Source organism: Mustela putorius, unplaced genomic scaffold (genome assembly GCF_011764305.1).
Source record: "Mustela putorius furo isolate JIRA1106 unplaced genomic scaffold, ASM1176430v1.1 tig00537255_pilon_pilon_pilon, whole genome shotgun sequence".
Taxonomy (NCBI): domain Eukaryota; kingdom Metazoa; phylum Chordata; class Mammalia; order Carnivora; family Mustelidae; genus Mustela; species Mustela putorius.
The window spans coordinates 1,580,056-1,598,946 of NW_025422394.1; the positions used below are offsets into that span (position 1 = coordinate 1,580,056).

The 18,891-nt window shown below is 36.2% G+C and overlaps 1 protein-coding gene across 10 annotated transcripts in view; it reads right to left on the minus strand.

Moving 5' to 3' along the window:
- WRN (WRN RecQ like helicase) overlaps positions 1–18,891 on the minus strand; it is a 144,431-nt gene that overhangs the window by 63,671 nt on the left and 61,869 nt on the right. For all 10 annotated transcript variants that reach the window (XM_013059317.2, XM_013059315.2, XM_013059308.2 and 7 more), the window contains 6 exons: positions 18,306–18,373; positions 17,916–18,024; positions 16,921–16,989; positions 14,188–14,270; positions 10,705–10,811; positions 359–546 (listed from right to left, as the gene is read on the minus strand). In XM_013059317.2, coding sequence (XP_012914771.1) covers positions 359–546; positions 10,705–10,811; positions 14,188–14,270; positions 16,921–16,989; positions 17,916–18,024; positions 18,306–18,373 — 624 coding nt within the window. The remainder of the gene's footprint in view (positions 1–358; positions 547–10,704; positions 10,812–14,187; positions 14,271–16,920; positions 16,990–17,915; positions 18,025–18,305; positions 18,374–18,891) is intronic.

Here is an 18,891-nt window from a genome sequence, read left to right on the forward strand (position 1 = left end):
AGGAGTGTAGGGATGCCTGGCTGGCTCAGTAAGTAGGATATGATCTCAAGATTGTGAGCTCAAGCCCCATGTTGGGCGTAAAGTTTACTTTAAAAAAAAAAAAAGGTGTACATCCTGTTCAAGCAACATGAAATACCAAAATACCAGAATTATTTTCTGCCTTCAAAATTAAGCTATTTTCTCAGTTGTTGTCTTGATTATATAACATCACACTTGACTTGAACCAAAGCTAAGCAAAATGTGAAATATGTTAAATATGCATTAGAAGGAAGTAATAAATAAATAGACAAATACGATCATAAAACAAAGAAAAAATAAGGAAATAGTTAACCAAAATTTATCGACATGACATCCTCACTTTGTCTTTCGGATAAGAAATTGGACAAGATCCTGAACGATGTTTCCTGTTTTTCGCCCAACTTCTAAATACAAGTTTGGTCGATCAAAACCAGTACAGGTAATCTGAGGATTCTTCAGGTTTAAGCAGCGCACAATGTCTTCCCGGATTGAAGAACTTGCAGTGGCAGTAAGTGCAACAATCGGAACCTGAATGAAATGAAACTGATTTTTTAAAAAGTAGAACGCTCATTAATTCCCAACATTTCTACTGCCTTCTTACAAACAGACTGGATGACAATTATAAGAGGAATAATGTTTAAAATGCAACTTTAAAATTACTCTTTTTCAAAGAAGAAAAAGAAAACTTCCTATTTACTTGTTTCTCACCTTTGGAATACTTTTTTTTTTTTTTTTTTTTTTTGAGAAAGAGAGAAAGCGAACACGCCAGAAGGGGTTGGGCAGAGGGACACTGGGAGAGAGACCTTCAAGCGGGCTCCTTGCCCAGCGCAGATCCAAGGCAGGGTTTGATCTATTAGCCATTAAGATCATGATCTGGGCCAAAAGCTGGAGTCAAATGCTTAACCAGCTGAGCCACCCATGTACCCTGGAATACACTTACTTTTTAAAAATCAGAAAGAGTTTAAATAAAACACTAAATCCATAAGATTTCTAAATACAATCTACCTACTTATTAGCAATCTAACTCTCCACTATTTTTTATTTTTAACATTTATTACATTAGTAATAGTGCTGATATAAATGAGGGATATGGTATGCCTTATTTTTTATTAATCTATAATTCTCAAATTATAAACCTTTTCATTCACTGAAAATCTAACAATACTAAGCAGTTAAGTCTTTTTTTGTCTTCTGTATTAAAGATACCGGTTTATGGCTTCTCAGATGTAGAAGCAAAGCTCTTAATAACCTGATAACCTCTGTCAAGTTTACTAAGTTAATCATGGCATACTATACATAAGAATGTATAACAAAACATCCATTATTAACTGATTCCTTAAGCAACCAAATCATGTTCTATTTTCAGTCTAGCAAAGACTTCTTAACTGAATTAGCAGCCAAAACAGGAGACACGGCAGTTACTAGGAAAAACAGGAATATGTAATCATTCAGAAATTCTAAACTAGATAATGACATACCTCCCATGAAACTTGATTCATTATTTGTGCTCCTATTATCATGGGGAATTATGATAAATTAAGTTATTATCTTTTTTTAAAAAATATTTTATTTATTTGACAGACAGAAATCACAAGTAGTAGGCAGAGAGGCAGACAGAGAGAGGAGGAAGTAGGCTCCCCGTGGAGCAGAGAACCCGATGTGGGGCCCGATCCCAGGACCCTGGGATCATGACCTGAGCCGAAGGCAGAGGCCTTAACCCACTGAGCCACCCAGGTGCCCCAAGTTATTATCTTATATTCAGAAAAAAAAGGACTAAGTCTTCAAGTTGTTCCTAAATCATTAGCTATTCTATGTCCAAGAATACACTTTCTTAAAATACTTTTTGTGGTCTATTACAAGTAAAGTAAATGACATCCTCATAAAATAGCTCTCCAGATGCCCTGTACCTACCTCATAAATCAGTCTAAGCAATTATCTTCCATGGAAGTGAAAATTTAGGTACAACTATACAAAAAGCAATTATACAATTTGGAAAACAAGATACAATTTGCTAACACTATAAACTAGTTTTACAATCAATATGGCTTTACTGAATTAAAAATTATCTCAAAGCTCATGTAAAAAAGTTAGGTTTGCAGTAGGTTTTTTTTTTTTTAAAGATTTTATTTATTTATTTGACAGACAGGGATCGCAAGTAGGCACAGAGGCAGGCAGAGAGAGAGAGAGGGGAAAGCAGGCTCCCCGCCAAGTGGCGAGCCCGATGTGGGGCTTGATCCCAGGACCCTGGGATCTTGACCTAAGCCGAAGGCAGAGGCTTTAGCCCACTGAGCCACCCAGGCGCCCCTGCAGTAGGTTTTTTAAAATGGAAAAAAAAGGTATCAGAACCAATGTGACCAGGTAATTGGCATTTTTGCATTCTGTCCTTTCATATTCTGGGCACTTACTTAAATTACTAAATATTATTTAAATATTTTATTTTTTTAAAAAGATTTTTTATTAATTTACTTGACAGAAAGACAATGAGAGAGTGAACACAAGAGGGGAAGTGGGAGAGGGAGAAGCAGGCTTCCCACTAAGCAAGGAGCCCTATGTGGGGGTAGAACCCAGGACCTATTTTTTTTTAAAGATTTTATTTATTTATATGACAGAAAGAGTGACACAGTGAGAGAGGGAACACAAGAGGGGGAGTGAGAGAGGGAAAGAAGCAGGCTCCCTGCCAAGCAGAGCTCAATCTCAGAAGGCAGGGCTCAATCTCAGAACCCTGGGATCATGACCCAAGCGAAGGCAGACATCCAAGCCTGAGCCAGCCAGGCATCCCAATTTAAATAAATTTTAAAAATTTTAATTTCATTATTTAAAAATGAAACTCCCAAATTAACTTCATTGATTTCTGGCTTTCAATCAGACTGTTCTCTGAATTAAGAGAATGCCTAACTAACAACTTATAAAGAGACCAATTAACAGAGAAGTTGGTTTATCTAAAATATATATATATATATATATATACACACACACACACACACACACACACACATATATATATATATACACACATACACACAGGTATATATATACATACGTACACATAGAAAGTTTAAACATTAGAAGCTCTTAGGACATGCACATACTCACCCTCACAAAAACATTTTTTTTACCACTCTAAGTGCTTTACTCAAACAATTTATAAATAAATGCATTAACAACATCCTTGTTTAACTGCATATGCAGAGAAAAACCAAGGTTTTCAGGATACAAAGAGCAAGAGGGTTTGGCTTGTTTTTCTAAGCACTATAATGTATGAGTGGATAGGCAATGTACTTACAAAAATAAAATAAACATGAAACAGGATACCTTTTAAAGAAATTAATTTTAAAAATCAGGCAATGCTGTAAAGTGTGTAAACCTGGTGATTCACAGACCTGTATCCCTGGGGCTAATAATACATTTTATGTTAATAGAAAATAAAAATCTTTTTAAAAACCAGGCAAAATAGCAGCATGGTAGTGAAAAATAACTGGCTTAAAGTCAGATGCCTGAGTTCAAAACCCACCTTTGTCACTAAGTAGATGTGAGATTTTGAGCTTGTGATTTCACTCTTAGCTTTGGTTTCCTCATATGTAAAGTGATAACGATTACAGCAATCTCATAAAGTCATGGCGAAGACCGAATGATGACACAATGTGTAACATGCTGAGCATGACGCATGGTACACCGTAAGCACTTGAAAAGTTTCAACTATTGGGGCACCTGGGGGGCTCGGTCAGTTAAGCATGGGACTCTTGGTTTTGGCTCAGGTCATGATCTCAGCGTTGTGAGATGAAGCCCCCCACCAGATGCACTACTTCAGATTCTCTCTCCCTCTCCCTGTCCCTCCCCACTTGTACACTCTCTCTTTCTCAAATAAATATATAAAATCTTTAAATTAAAAAAGCATTAACTATTATTGATGTTGTTATCACAACCACTGAAAAGAATTCTATACAAGAATTCCAGAGGCATGGGCATCACTCCCAGATTTGCCACTGACTTTGGCAAGGGCTCCTTTTAGCCTCAGTTTTCTTCACTAAAATATGAGATGTAGAGGGTTACGTGATGTTAGACTCTCTTTTAACTTAAAAACTCCCACTTTACCATTAGAAACTCCCTAAGTCCATGACCTGTAAGCAGTGAAAAATCAACATAAATGCAGTCTTTCACTCCCAACATTCTGGAAGTTTGCAGTTAAGAATGCTGCTTCCACAACTAGAAAACAGAATAAAGTAAGGGCATATATTAAACTTAAAGGAACAATGGTTATTTATATTCACTTCAGAAATGAAGAGAATCTTTTATAAGTCTGTGGTGCCTTATGACGTTTAAAACTTATAAACTAGAGTGAAGCCTGGATATAACGCACAGGCCGGCTAGGAGAAAGATGATCACACATCCTGGTTTCCAGGGACACTCCTAGTTTATCCTGTCCTCACAGCAGAAATACTGACACCTTGCAGTCTCTAACTTTCAAGAGCAAACTGATTTGGACAATAAACTTATAGCATCACTTAGTTACATCAAGTTCTTAATTCATCAAACTCTTACTCTTTAAGTAGGAAAATTCAGTCTCTTTGGAAACAAGTACCAAGTTTTGTTAAAAGAAGCAAAAACCATAAATTAACCTTGTGACTATAAATTTAGGAATGGTTTAATCACAGGCTTCAATGGTGCAGCATCCACACATTCAGAGAACTGTAACTGTTCCATCTGTTTCTAAATTTGGGTCATGTTGCTAATTCTAACTCTGTACTACATAATATCATGCTTCATTCATTCGTTCACTCATTTCAAGAAGTTAGCATTCACATTATTCAAGGAGTGTCTACATATGCTATCTATGGGAAAGGACTGGGGAGGGAGGAATGGAAAGAATCAACATGTCTCATGGATATCACAGTACATTTTACTAGAATTTTACAGAATCTTAAGACTGATACAGAGCTTTCTGCATCGCTGCTCTTTCTGAAACTCACTTTGTCTGATTCTCTCCAAATGCGAATCTTTATGCCAAGTGGTTTAGTGATTTCTTTGCTATTTTTAAACTTACTGAAATCATATGGTATGAAGCTGCAACAGTTGTCCCAGTGTAATCGCAACTGGAATGAGGAGAAAAGCACTGAGAACAGTGAGGAAAATAAGAGTCCTACAACCACCAGGTGGCATTTCTCACCACTTAGCTAATCAACAGGACCCATGAAAACACTAGGGGGAAAAGGTTTTCTCAGCCATTGCTTGACAAACACCCTGGGCTATACTGAGTCATTGCAAGAAATGAAAATGATCCAATAGAGTTCAAAGCCAGACATAATAAAAGATTTAATTCACCACTGAAAAGTGTTTAAGAGCTGCATAAAATATTTAAAACTCCTCTAACACAATCCTCTTAGAATCAAAGGCCTCAGAAAGGATTACAGAAAGCAATCTTCCTATTTTCCAAAAGCTTACTTTAAAACCATTCTAAATTAATGGAAAGCAGTCCTTGAGGCACACTGAGCCTCCTGACTTTCACCATACAAATATCTTGTTTCTCTATTACATGTACTATTAACCTTTCTTTATTATTTGTACTGTTTCACACACCATATACTGTGTTCCACATACCATTTACTGTTTGATACTTTTGCTTCTACCTTTACAGGTATGAATCTAAATTCCTTTACTGCACCATGAGCTACTTCAGGGCAGAAACTATGTTTTATACTTATTTCTCATCACTTGCTTGAGATACCAGCACTGTGTTCCAGTGTGAAGCTATGGCCCACCTCTATCAGTCCCCGCTGGGAAAGTGACGTCTCTGATTCTTTGCTTTCTCGTCGGAATTCATTTATTCATTTACCCAAGTACTTACGGAGCTCCCATTATGTGCCCGGTCTTGTTCTAGATTATATGAACAAAACCATCAAAAACCTGTCCCCCATAGAGAACATTCTAGTAGGGACCCACAGACAAGAGACAAAATTTGATATGGTAAGTTAAACAGTGATAAGTGCTATTAAAAAATAACAAAGGAATATGAGGTATATCGAATGTTGGAGGGGGAAATTAATTTGAAATTTTTAATAAGGTGGCCCAAGAGGCATAAATGAAAAAGTAATACTTCAGTAAAAACTTGAGAGAAGTAAGGGATCATCCCATGGGAAAAGTATTCAGGGAAGGGCACCTGGGTGGCTCAGCTAGGTAAGCGGCCAACTTCTTGCTTCAAGCTCAGGTCATGATCTCATGGGTCCTGAGACTGAGCTCCATGTCACTGGGCTCCACACTCAGCAGGGAATATGCTTGAAGATTTTCTCCCTCTGCCTTTCCCTCAGACTTGCACACAGGCACGTGCGCATGCGCCCTCTCTCTCTCTCACTCTCTCTAATAAATAAATCTTTTTAAAAAATAAGTATTCAGAATGCCTGGGTGGCTCAGTCAGTTAAGATTTTGCCTTCAGCTCAGGTCATGATCCCACGGTCCTGGGATCGAGCCCCACATCAGGCTCTCTGGTCAACGGAGAGCATGCTTCTCCCTTTGCCCGCTGCTCCCCCCTGCTTATGCTCTTTCACACACACACACTCTCTCTCTCTCTCTTAAAAATAAATAAATTTTTTTTAAAAAATTTTAAAAAATTTAAAAAATAAGTATTCAGAGAGACGGAAGAGTGGGAACAAAGGCCTACTGTAGGAGCATGCTCCGTGTCTGAAGAATGTCAAGGAGAACAGTGTGGCTAGAACCAGCGAATGAGGAGACAAGCAGTAGAGAATGGAGTCAAAGACAAAACCAAAGACCAGATCACATAAGAGCTTTGTCATGGCTTCTGTCATTATTTAGAGTGAAATGGTCACTGCTAGAGGATTTTCAGCAGAAGACATGACCTATCTGGCTTATTATTCCAAAAGGATCACTCTGGATGCTGTACTGAGACTGAAGGAGGGCAAGAGTGAGAACAGGGAGACCGACGAGGAGGCTGCTTCAATAACGCACCCGCAAGGGCATGATGGCTTGTGCCAGGGCAGTGACAGGGATCGAGAGAGAAAGTATTAGATTCGGTATATAATCTGAAGTCCTCAAAAGAGTTCCTCACTGTTTAAATGTGGGATGGAGTGTAAGAAAAAGAGAAGAATTGAACATATTTGGCCTGAACATCAGAAGGATGATCTGTATTAAATGACATGGGGGAAACTGAGGGAAGAGCACATTTGGGATGGAGAGAAAATCAGAAAGCCACAGAGCTAGGTTAAGTCTGAATTGCCTATTAAGCATTTAAGTAGAAAGATGCCAAGTAGTCAGTTACATTTATGTGTGTATGTATGTGTGTGTGTATTACCAAATGCTAGCAAGGAGGCAGAGAAACTGGATCACTCATACGTTGCTGATATCGACTGAGGGTGGGGATATAAATTTGGGAGTTGTTGACATATAGATGGTATTCAAACCATATGTTAGACGAAATGACCAGGGGCTTAAGTGCAGATAGGAAAGAGAACAGGTCAAAAGACTTCAGTTTCAGGCATCCTGATGTTAAAAGTGCGGAGATGAGATTAAACAAGCAGAGGAATCTCAGAATGAAGTGACAGGAAGGAAGGAGGAGAACCAAGATAATGTGCTATCCTAGTGAAGGTAACAGAGATAATAATCTTGCTGGCTTTTTGTGAGGCTTAACCAAAATGAAAGCATCGAACAGGGTCAGTCCCATAACTGGTGTTCAATTCAGTCTAGTTCGATTCAGTATATACTTGTTAATAGGTACATTCAAGTTTTTTGTGTTGGTTTGTTTTATTTAGTCTGCTCTAACCACATCTCTATGAAAAGAGCTACCAAAAAAAAAAAAAAAAAAAAAAACCAAACTCTCAATTTTGCTACCTGTAAGCATAATCAATATGCAATGGAAATGAACTAGATAATTTACCAAAAGAATAACAATCTCGAATGCTTTTTCTTAGTTTACTCGTACTACTGTTAAATCTTGAACTCAGAGGAAATGATAGCTTCACTATTAACAGGAAAACCTAAACATAAATCAACCTTGTTTATTCATTCAAAACTAATACAATAGATTAGAGAACCCAGAAACAGATTCACCCACATATACCAAAGTGATTTTTAGCAGTGTCAAAAGCAAGAATTGCTTGGAGTAACTGGACATTATAGACAAAATAAATAAATAAATAAATAAATAACCTCAATATAAACCTCACACCTTAAACAAAATTTATTCAATATGAATCCTGGACTTAAGTGTAAAACATAAAACTATTAAAATTTTGGGAAAAATCATAAAAGAAAATCTTCAGGACCTAGAGTTAGGTGAAGAGCATAACAAAAGTTGCAAGTGATAAACTGGACTTCATAAAATTAAAAATCTCTGCCATGCGAAAGACACTGTAAAGACAATGAAAAGGCAGCTACAAATTGAAAGAAAATATATATAAACCACATATCTGACTAAAGATTCATAGTTATAATAAAACACTTTCAATAGTTAAAAAAAAAATACCGATTAGATCAGGCATTTCACAAAAGAGGTAATTAGTACATGAAAAGATGTTATCATTAGACATTAGAGAAATGCAAAGTAAAAACAACAGGATAGGGGCACCTGAGTAGCTCAGTATGTTAAACGTCTGTTTTCATCTCAGGGTCCTGGGATCCAGCCGCAGGTTGGGCTCCCTGCTCAGTGGGGAGCCTGCTTCTCCCTCTCATCCCTACTTGTGCTCTCTCTCACTATCTGTCTCTGTCTCTCTCAAATACGTAAATAAAATCTTTAAAAAAAATAAAAAAAAAACAGGATATAGGCACTTGGGTGGTTCAGTCGGTGGAGCATCCAACTCTTGGTTTCGGCTCAGGTGTCGGGCTCCTCATGCAACAGAGTCTGCTTGAGATTCCTTCCCCCACACCCCCGTCCCTCTTCTCTTCCCTTTTCTCATGCTCTCTCTTGAATAAATAAATAAAATCTTAAACACACACACACATATACACAAAACAGGATAACACTCCACACTTAATCAAAATGGCTAACATAAAAAATACTGGTAACATCAAATGTTGGCAAGGATGAAGAGAAATGGAGTCATTCAGACATTGCTGGCAGGAATGTAAAATGGTATAGCCAAAATAGTTTGGCAGTTCCTTAAAAAATTAAACATGCACTAACTATAGCACCAGCAATTGTATTCCTGGGCATCTACCCTAGAGAAATTAAAACTTATGGTCACATTGTCTCACCAACTGAAGGACCTTTGGGTTGTACACAAATATCACAGCAGCCCTGTTCATAATAGCCCCAAAGTAGAAACTACACAAAAGTTCCTCAACAAGTAAATGGTTAAACAAGCTGTGGTTAAACAAGCTGCAGCAATACAAAGCAACAAACTTGACTTACACTCCAACTTGGATGGATCTCAAGGGAATTATGCTAAGTGAAAAAAAGCCAATTCCAAAAAGTGACATACTGTATGATTCCATTTATACAATATTCTCAAAATAAAATTATGAAGATGGAGATCAGTGGTCACCAAAAGTTAGGGTGAAGGGTGGAAGGAGAGGTGGGCGTGTCTGGAAAAGGACAGCAGCTCCAGGAACCTGATGCTCATGGAGCAATTCTGTACCTTGAATGCAGTGGTAGTTGCACTAATCTACACACGGGATAAAACTATAGATAACACAAACACACGTACTTATAAAACCAAAAAAATAAGGGTAATCTGTGAAGGAGCGCCTGAATGGCCCAGTCAGTTAAGCATCTGGCTCTCGATTTCAGCTCAGGTCGTGATCTCAGGGTTGAGGGATCAAGCCCCTCATAGGGCTCCATGCTCAGCAGGGAGTCTGTTTGGGATTCGTTCCCTCTCTCATCCCCCCACTCATGACCCCTCTTTCTCTCTCAAATAAATAAATAAACTTATAATTTAAAAATAAAAGAACTATAAAGACCATATCAATGTCATATTCCTAGTTTTGATATTGTACATTGGGGAAACTACAAGGTACACAGAGTCTCTGTACATTATTTTTTTTAAAACTGCCTATGACTCCATAGTTTTTCAAAAAATAAAATGGTTGCCATTATTGTGAATTTATAAGGTGCTCATATAAAACATGCCATTCATGTAGAATACTCATGTAGAAATCCGCTATTCTTTATGATTAGGGAAGAAAGTAGAATTCTGGTACTAAAAGCTTTATTAAAACCTCTCCGGAATAGTTCATTTCTCATGTTTTCAATATGATGTAAGAAGAGGTAACCATGCTTTCACAGCATCCAAGAGTAAAAGGACACACACATAAGAGCTCAACTGAGAAAGCATGGAATCTAAACATGGTTCTAAAGTCGAGTCTGTCTTCTACAGGTCAAAGTTGGTCCATAGACGGTTTTGTTACTGCCCACAAGACAACAGTTTTACATTTTTAAAAGGTAGTGAGAAAAAAACAAAGAAAAATGTGACAGAGACCATACGTGGCCTATAAAGCCTAAAATATTTATTACCTGGTTCTTTCAGAAAAGGTTTTCCAACCCCTGCTTTATAGTATACCTCAATAAATTACATGCCAACCTTAGAAGAAAGCCAAAATTAGAGTTTTTAAAAAGTCCTTCCCCTGCTTTCACAACCTATTTGCCTTTTCATAGAGAAGTCTTCAGCCTTCTAGCAATTCCCCAATCCTGGACTCTCCTTTGATAAGAACATCATTTCAAGACGTTGCACTTGACAAACTTACTGATGGGAGTATCGCCTTTAAGGAGCCCAAAGTTCGGAATGAAATTCTAAAGTCATGTCCCCATTCAGAAATACAGTGAGCCTCATCCACAGCAATAAGAGTGATACCTACAAAAGTGAAAAACATAAAAATGGGGGAAATAAAGTTCAAAAAAAAGTCATAAATTCATCTAAATCAATATCACCTCCACTTAGAATATATAAATACTACAGAAAGGAGAAAAAATTATTCCAATCAAAGTATATGCTTCATATAAAAATATAAGCGTAAATGACATCGGGTAACACCAAAATAATCATCATGAGAACAGAGGATGGGAGATATATGGGTAAAGGTGTATGGATAAAAGGAAACATTTATATATTATTCAAACAACATTATTTATTAGATTTCAGCTTTCATCATTATTCCTCAAAGAAATGAATTACTTACTACTACAATGCCCTCAAAACGATCACTCATGAACCATTTGCAATGACAATGCCTTAAAAAAGAAGAGCTGGTTTTCTTTTTCCCCTTTGGTAATACTTTCAATTTTATCTCATGAATTAGTTACCAAAAGAGATTAAAGAGTACATTCCTACTGAGATGAGGTGCATCATCACTGTCCATGACCATCACATATCAGACCACCGAGAGTTCCTCTGGAATGCCAGTATTGGAAGACAGGATGATAGCTGCATTTTCTAATGTAAAATGGTAAGAACTAAAACTCGGTATGTACAAGTAGGTAAGAAGGAACAGAACTCATTCTTTCTTCCCCGATCAACCCCCCCCACTCTGCCCCCATACCATACACCCACACTGAAACAGAATCAATAGTGTATAGTAATGCATTTCAGAAAAGGGCTTTATTGTATAACAGTCCATTAAAATGTCCAAAGTAATGACAGTAGCACTTTTGCCCTGTATTATCAAATTAATACTTGAGACAAAAATAATTTTTCCATTAATGGAGATGATCATTACTTGATAATTGAATATTAATGACTTTCTGCCATTAGGGGGGTGATGATGAATATGTGCTCTAGAGTCAGACAACCTGGCTCCACCACCAACATTGTATTACCTTAAGTAAGTTACTTAAGCTTCCAAGTGTCAGTTTCCCACAAATAAAAGGTAAATATAGTAGTACCTAACATTTTTTAGTCACTCTAAAGATTAATTTAGGTATCAAATACAAATAAAATACTAAGATAGGACCTGGCAAAAAAGGCAACTCAATAAAAACAAAACAAAACACCAAACAATTATTATTAGAGTCATTAAATGCCTACTATGATCCAAACACTTCTCTCTAGGAAAACATTAATAAGATGTACTCTATAACCTTTGAGAAGCTCCGAATTCCAAAAGAGGAGACAGACAAGCAAACAAACAATTATAATTCACTGAGATTACAAAATACAATAGAGATGAAAGAGAAAGCAAAAATAAATAAATAAATAAACCTACTAAATATGAATACAGGCTGATTAGCAACAAAATTCTCTGGCTGCTGCTGCATAGCTGGGAAAAATTCAATGTTACCACTAATTTTGGCTTTAGAAACTAAATGACCCAAATTTTAAATTGGGTTAAAACAAACATGATGGCTTCTCTTTTATTTTAAAACCCTGCTAAAAATTACAAGTTTAACTACCTACCTCTTAATGAAGCTGAACTTTGTCCCTTAGCATCAAATGGAGCTTTTGCTAACTTTACTTTAAATTTGCAAGTCCAAGTGTCTGCCCAAGTCCTATGCATACTTCATTTTGGCATATCTGCCACTCAAGCCTTATTTCTAAAGTCAAAAGACAATTATAAGTGTCTTTACTTTTAAGGAGTCTCCATATAAAATTATGTTTGCTGCTTCTGTTATATACTCATATTACTTAAATAATGTAACATAAAAAGCATAAATCTGATTAGCTAAATGTCAGACTACCATACAAATAGTATTCTGAGTAGTTTCATTTTTGCAAGCATTTTACAACTTCCTACAAATAAAAGCCGAAGAAAAAAATATTTCAAAAAGAATTTATCCCTTTTTGCTCAACATTGAGAGTCAACCCCCCAAAAAAAGGATGTTCATCCATCCCATGCAGAGTATTCTTAATGATGGCAGTGTTCATAATTTAATCCATTACAAAAAATAAAAATAGAAATTAGAACTAGCTGTCAAAGGATCTAAGTAAATACTTAAGCTAACAATTAATTAACCCCACCCCTGAAACAAAGCAAGTATTAAAATGGAACAAAACATATCCAGCTTACCAAGGACACAAATCCTAACTTTTGATATAAAGCCATAAAATACATATATCTAGGGTATTTAGGCTTAATCCAAAGTAAAATATCATTACGAACTTCATACAATCTTATAAGAGACACACCAAATTTGTCTTCCATTAAAGACAAAAATATATTATGCCAATAAGGGATAAGAAATTGATAACACATCACTGATAATTTATTTAATCAAATGTTAACTTCTGCTCTGATTCTTTTGTTCGTATTTAATATATACCAAAAATTAACAAATTTGTTTTCATTTTATTGTTACAAAAATTATTAAATGCATTCCTAGAGTTATATGCTACTAAGCAACAATTAAATGAGATGTTGCCATGTTGAAAATTAACCTACCCAGAATATTGTAATATATAACTATACAATGAGATCATATAATATTAGGAAACTAAAACTGGTTGGTTCAACTGAATGTTTCAAATAACAGTACCTATGACTGCAATTTGTGGGTAGCTTAGTCTAGCCATCATGAAGGAAAAAAAAAGACAAAAATTTTTGAAGTACAAAAAGGGAACCAGCTATGGATTAATTCTGTATTCACATTTTCTAGGAAATAAGCTCTGACTTACTATCTTTTTAAAACCATACTCAATAGTGGGAAATAATCAAAGGTAGTATGTTTTCCAACCCTAACTACATATCAGATTCACTCATGAAAAACTATAGGTGCCAGGGGCCCACCCCAGGCATGTTGAATCAGAATTTTCAAGGTTGGAGGACACTATATTTTTCTAAAGTTGTTAAAATGATTATCACGAACAATGGTGGAGAACCACTACTGTGATTTAATTTAGATTCAGAATACAGAAAAAAGAAATTATCATTTTACAGAACCTAAGATTCAACATTTATTCAATAATACATGTAAATCCCTGCTATCCCTGCTATGTGCCAGGTACTGCATTAGGGCATTTTTTTTCCTCAAAAAGTTTATAGTCCAGTGAAAGAAAAGAGATATATAAACACGCAATTTATAATACAGGAACCTGATTTCTACAGCAGAAGGACTTTTAGGTACTACGGAATAAAACTGGAAAGACATCAAGTTGGAAAGTCAGAGACTTCCTGGAGGAAATACTGTCTGAAATCAACTTTAAAAGAAGTGAAATCCAATATCCAACCACATATTTAACTTTAAAGGATAACTGAATTAAGTCAGTACTTACAAAAAGATCCTATGGTACCACTTACCAATATTAGCCTGAAGTTGCTGGAGTAGGCTCAAGTTACCTGAACAGAATTCTGGAGTTAGGTATACAATGCGGTATTTGCCTCTGTAAAAATAAGCAAACAAAAAAGAAACAGGAAAGGAAATATACTATACTAAAGGAAACAATCATCCAGTGAACTACAACTTAAAACCGTAACACCTGACAAATTTTTAAATGATGCATTACACCACTTAAAACTAAACAAACGTTCTATGTATGTATATATTAACACATATTAGTCCTCTGACTACTTCAACAAAGCAAAATGAAAAGTGGCTCTCAGGGGGTACTCAGCACTAAGGTGACATTAGAAGCTATGTTCTAATTTCCAACAGTCTAGCCCCAAAACTATAGTGTTTGAGTTAAACAATCAAGTCTAGGGTAAGTCATTTATGTGCTGGCAAACCACCCACATAGCACCCTCCTTCTTGGAGAACTACAACCCATCACCCTCCCACTGACTCCCTCCCCATGATTAAGCCCATAGCACCCATGTTTCTCCTGTGTATTTTGTTCTCTTGCCTAAATACATCTTCTTGGGACAGGGTTAGCAACTGTATCGATGTCAAATCAATTAGTCTCTGTCCTAGATTTTGGGGGTCTGACCAAGAAACAACCAATCAGTCCCTGCCAATGGCAAGACCTGTAATATTTGAAAAAAGTTGCTGCAGAGTGGTCTTCTCCATCTTGTGACTAGAAAAGTGGAAAATGCTCATTTCCTCAGAAGAATAAGGAAGACACACAGAGGCTATAAATAAAAGAAAGCCTTATTGTATTCTTGATACCCAATTCCAAGTCTCTTCCTAAGGGGTAGATAACTTGTGTTCACTGTGATCCACGAGACATTCCTATATCCTTAATACAAAATTTAGTATTTGCTTAAGCTAGCTTGACTTTTTTCTGTTCTGGGCAGACAGAATCCTAACTAAGACAATGTTTGTAATAGAGGTTAGTAGGGCATTAAAAATATATAGTCTCCTTTTCATTCTACCAAGTGAAAACATAAAGTAAAATAGAATGAAAATTAATTTCTCTTATAAAAAGACTTCAAAATATTTCATCTACTGCATGGTAGGCATGGCGCTTTCATTAGGAATTAGGAACAAAATAGATATGCTTTTAATCTCATGAAATTATTCAATATTCTAATTCACATTAAAAAACAGTATAAATAACAAGCTCTGATGTCAAACTGCCCAAGGTTTGAGTCTCAATTCAACTTCTTATAAGCTAAGTGATCTTAGCTAAGTACTTAACTTTAGTGTGCCTCAGTTTCTTCAGTGTAATATAGTAATAATAACTATAAGGACAGAGGCACCTGGGTGCTCAGTGGGTTAAAGCCTCTGCCTCCATATGAAGTAATGTATTCACCAATTAAAAAAAAGGAACGAACTATTGATACATGTAACAAGATGGATGAATCTCAAAGTAATTATGCTGTGTGATCTACACCAGACAAAACAAGAGCACATATTATAGGACTAATTCTGTTTATGTACAATTTGAGGAAATGCAAGCTAACCTAGAGGGACAGAAAACAGATTCATAGTTACCTGGTGAGTGGGGTAAAGAAGGTAGGAAAAAGAGAGGGGGATGGATTACAAAAGGAATGAGCATACTTTGAGGATGACAGATATACGTGCATCATCTGGACTGTGATGATGGTTTTGTGGGTGTTTATATGCCAAACTCATCAAATTAGATATATTAAGTATGTAAAAATTATTGTATGTCAATTATACCTCAATAAAGGTAATTTATGATGTTGAAAGAGAAAGAAAACATTCAAAAAAACTTATAAGAATGTTCATAGCAGCTTTATCATTAATAGCCCTAAACTACAAACAGCTTAGGCATCTCCTGATAAGGAAATGAAAAAAACAAACTATCGTATTTTCATACAATGACATAGCACTCTGATATATTTTTTAAAAACCATGGATACATACAACATGAAATATTCTCAAAACCTTTTGCTGAATGAAAGAAGTCTTACAGAAAAGTTCATATTGTATGACTCCATTTATATGAAGTTCTAAAACAGGCAAAAGTATGGTAGGAAAAAAAGACAGTGATCTGCCTTAAAATGGAGAAAGAAGGACAGACTGGGAAGCGACATGTACAAGCTTCTGGAGCGAGAGTGATACTCTATACCCTGATAGGGGTTTGGGTGATATATTTGTATGAATTTATCAAAACAATAAATACATGTATATATGTGTGTTTACTAACAAAATACATGTTAATCTATATAAATACACACAAATTTTTGTGTATGTTCGAAATTTCATTCTTATTAGGAATTAAGCCATTTAGGACTGGTGGGGCAAGAGATCTAGAATCCAGTCCCCGCTCAGCCATTAACTCATCGAATGACTTTAAGCAAATTATTTTCTCTGGGCCTCAATTTGCTCCTCTGTAAAAGGAGATACCTACTCTCCTAATTCTTGTTCAAAACCAAAATTTTAAAACAATATGACAATGCTAACTTCACAGTCCAAGAACTAAAAATAATAGATTTAAGTTTGAAAGATTTTTAAATTGAACAATTCTATAAATGTACTATAAAAACAAAGTATATTTTTAAATCATGAACATTTTGTCCACAAATTAAATAAAAATTTTTATATAAAATTTTAAATAAATTATATATTTTTATATACAATTTTGTATAAAATTCTCACATACATCAGAAACCATATAAATTACTCACGATTTAATATCTTCTAGAACATTTTTTGACTGTGCTGATCCCAGAAAACAAGCTGGAATGTTGGACATTCTATAAGAAGAAAAACAAGTATTCTTGGAGCCATGTACATACTACATAGATCAACTTTATTGTTAAGGACTAAGGAAATACAATGAACAGTCCTCTTCTTTGTAATCCTCACTCTTTTTGTACCTCATTAATTTGATAAACAAATTCCTCCAAAGGCCGTATTAGAAAGAAGGTTGTTGGGGCACCTGGGTGGCTCACTTGGTTAAGCGTCTGCCTTTGGCTCAGGTCATGGTCCCAGGTTCCTGGGATTGAGCCCCACTTCGGGCTCCCTGCTCAGTGGGGAACCTGTTTCTCCCTCTCCCTCTGCTCCTCCCCCTGCTTGTGCGTGCGCGCGTGCACTCTCTCTCTCGCTCTGTCAAATAAATAAAATCTTTTAAAAAAAGGAAAAAGAAAGCAGGTTGTCAGGGCAGGTTTTTCAGAAAAATTGCAAGCTCACATTAAAGAGGTTTAAAATTTTTCTGTAACTAAAAATTATACTTCCATGTATATACTTTATACCAAGCTAAAGAGCAAGGGTAACTAAAAGAGAAAAGAATTTTGAGATATGGATGTAAACTGGCTTAGAGTTTGCGGTTACAAAAATTTTTATTGAGACCATCTGGTAGCCTTGGACTATAAAGAACTCAAGAAAGAAGATAAGTTCTTCCACCAAAGAGTCATTTATCACTAAAAAAGACAGAGCAACATTCACAGAAATGTGTTACTGGGAACTAGATTTTAACATACATGATAGGTCACATGTTTCCCTCATGAAAGAAAAAAAGGGTGATAATGTAGCAATGAAAACATTACCAGGGCACCTGGCTGGCTGAGTGGATAGAGCCTGCAGCTCTTCATCTTGGGGTTATAAACTCAAGCCCCACATTGGGTGAGTGATGACGTAAAAATGGAAGGAAGGAAGCGGGGAGGAAGAAAACATTACTTACTTAAGCTGGAGGACTTGGTCTTCCATCAAAGAAATAAGAGGAGAGATGACAAGGCCTATCCTGCCTGAATACACAGCAGGGTACTGGAAGCACAAACTCTTTCCATATCCTGGAAATAAAAATAATACACTGATAAAAATAAAAATAAAGCCTTGGTACTTTCTTCCTACAATGTACTCGTGTGAGATGAACGGTCCCTACTAACATGCTATCCTCCTAAGAGCTAATTTCTGCATAAATTTGAGCATCTAATCTCAGATTACTCTCTTCTGTATTTTATACCATTTGCATTTGTATTTATATTTTGAGAGTGTAATAAAAGATCACACATTTAAAAACCTTTAAGTTTTATATTTTAGAGGACTAAGTTATCGCTTATGTACAACTTACCAGTTGCCATCACAACAACATTATCTCTCCTTTCTTCCAAAACAGAATGAATCACCTTCCACTGAACCCTGGAGGGTAAAAAGCAAAAAGGCTATTTTGTTTTACTAACAAGAAACCCAAGGACAAGTGGAAAAACATTTAATTTTTTCACTACCTCTAACAGAATTTCTTTTTCTTAAAGACTGTATGTATATATTTTATTTTTTTAAAGATTATTTATTTATTTGACAGAAAGAGATCACAAGTAGGCAGAGAGGCAGGCAGAGAGAGAGGGGGAACCAGGCTCCTTACCGAGCAGAGAGCCCAACATGGGGCTCGATACCAGGACCCTGGGACCACGATCCAAGCTGAAGGCAGAGGCCTCAACCCACTGAGCCACACAGGCGCCCTATTTATTTTATTTTAGATTGTATTTATTTGTTTTATTTTAGAGAGAGCATGCACGTGAGCAAGTAGAGAGAGAGGGAGAGAATCTCAAGCACACTCCATGCTGAGCACAGGCCATCAAGGGGCTCGAGCTCACCACTTGAGATCACAACTGGAGCCAAAACCAAGAGTCATAAGCTTAACAGAATGACCCACCCAG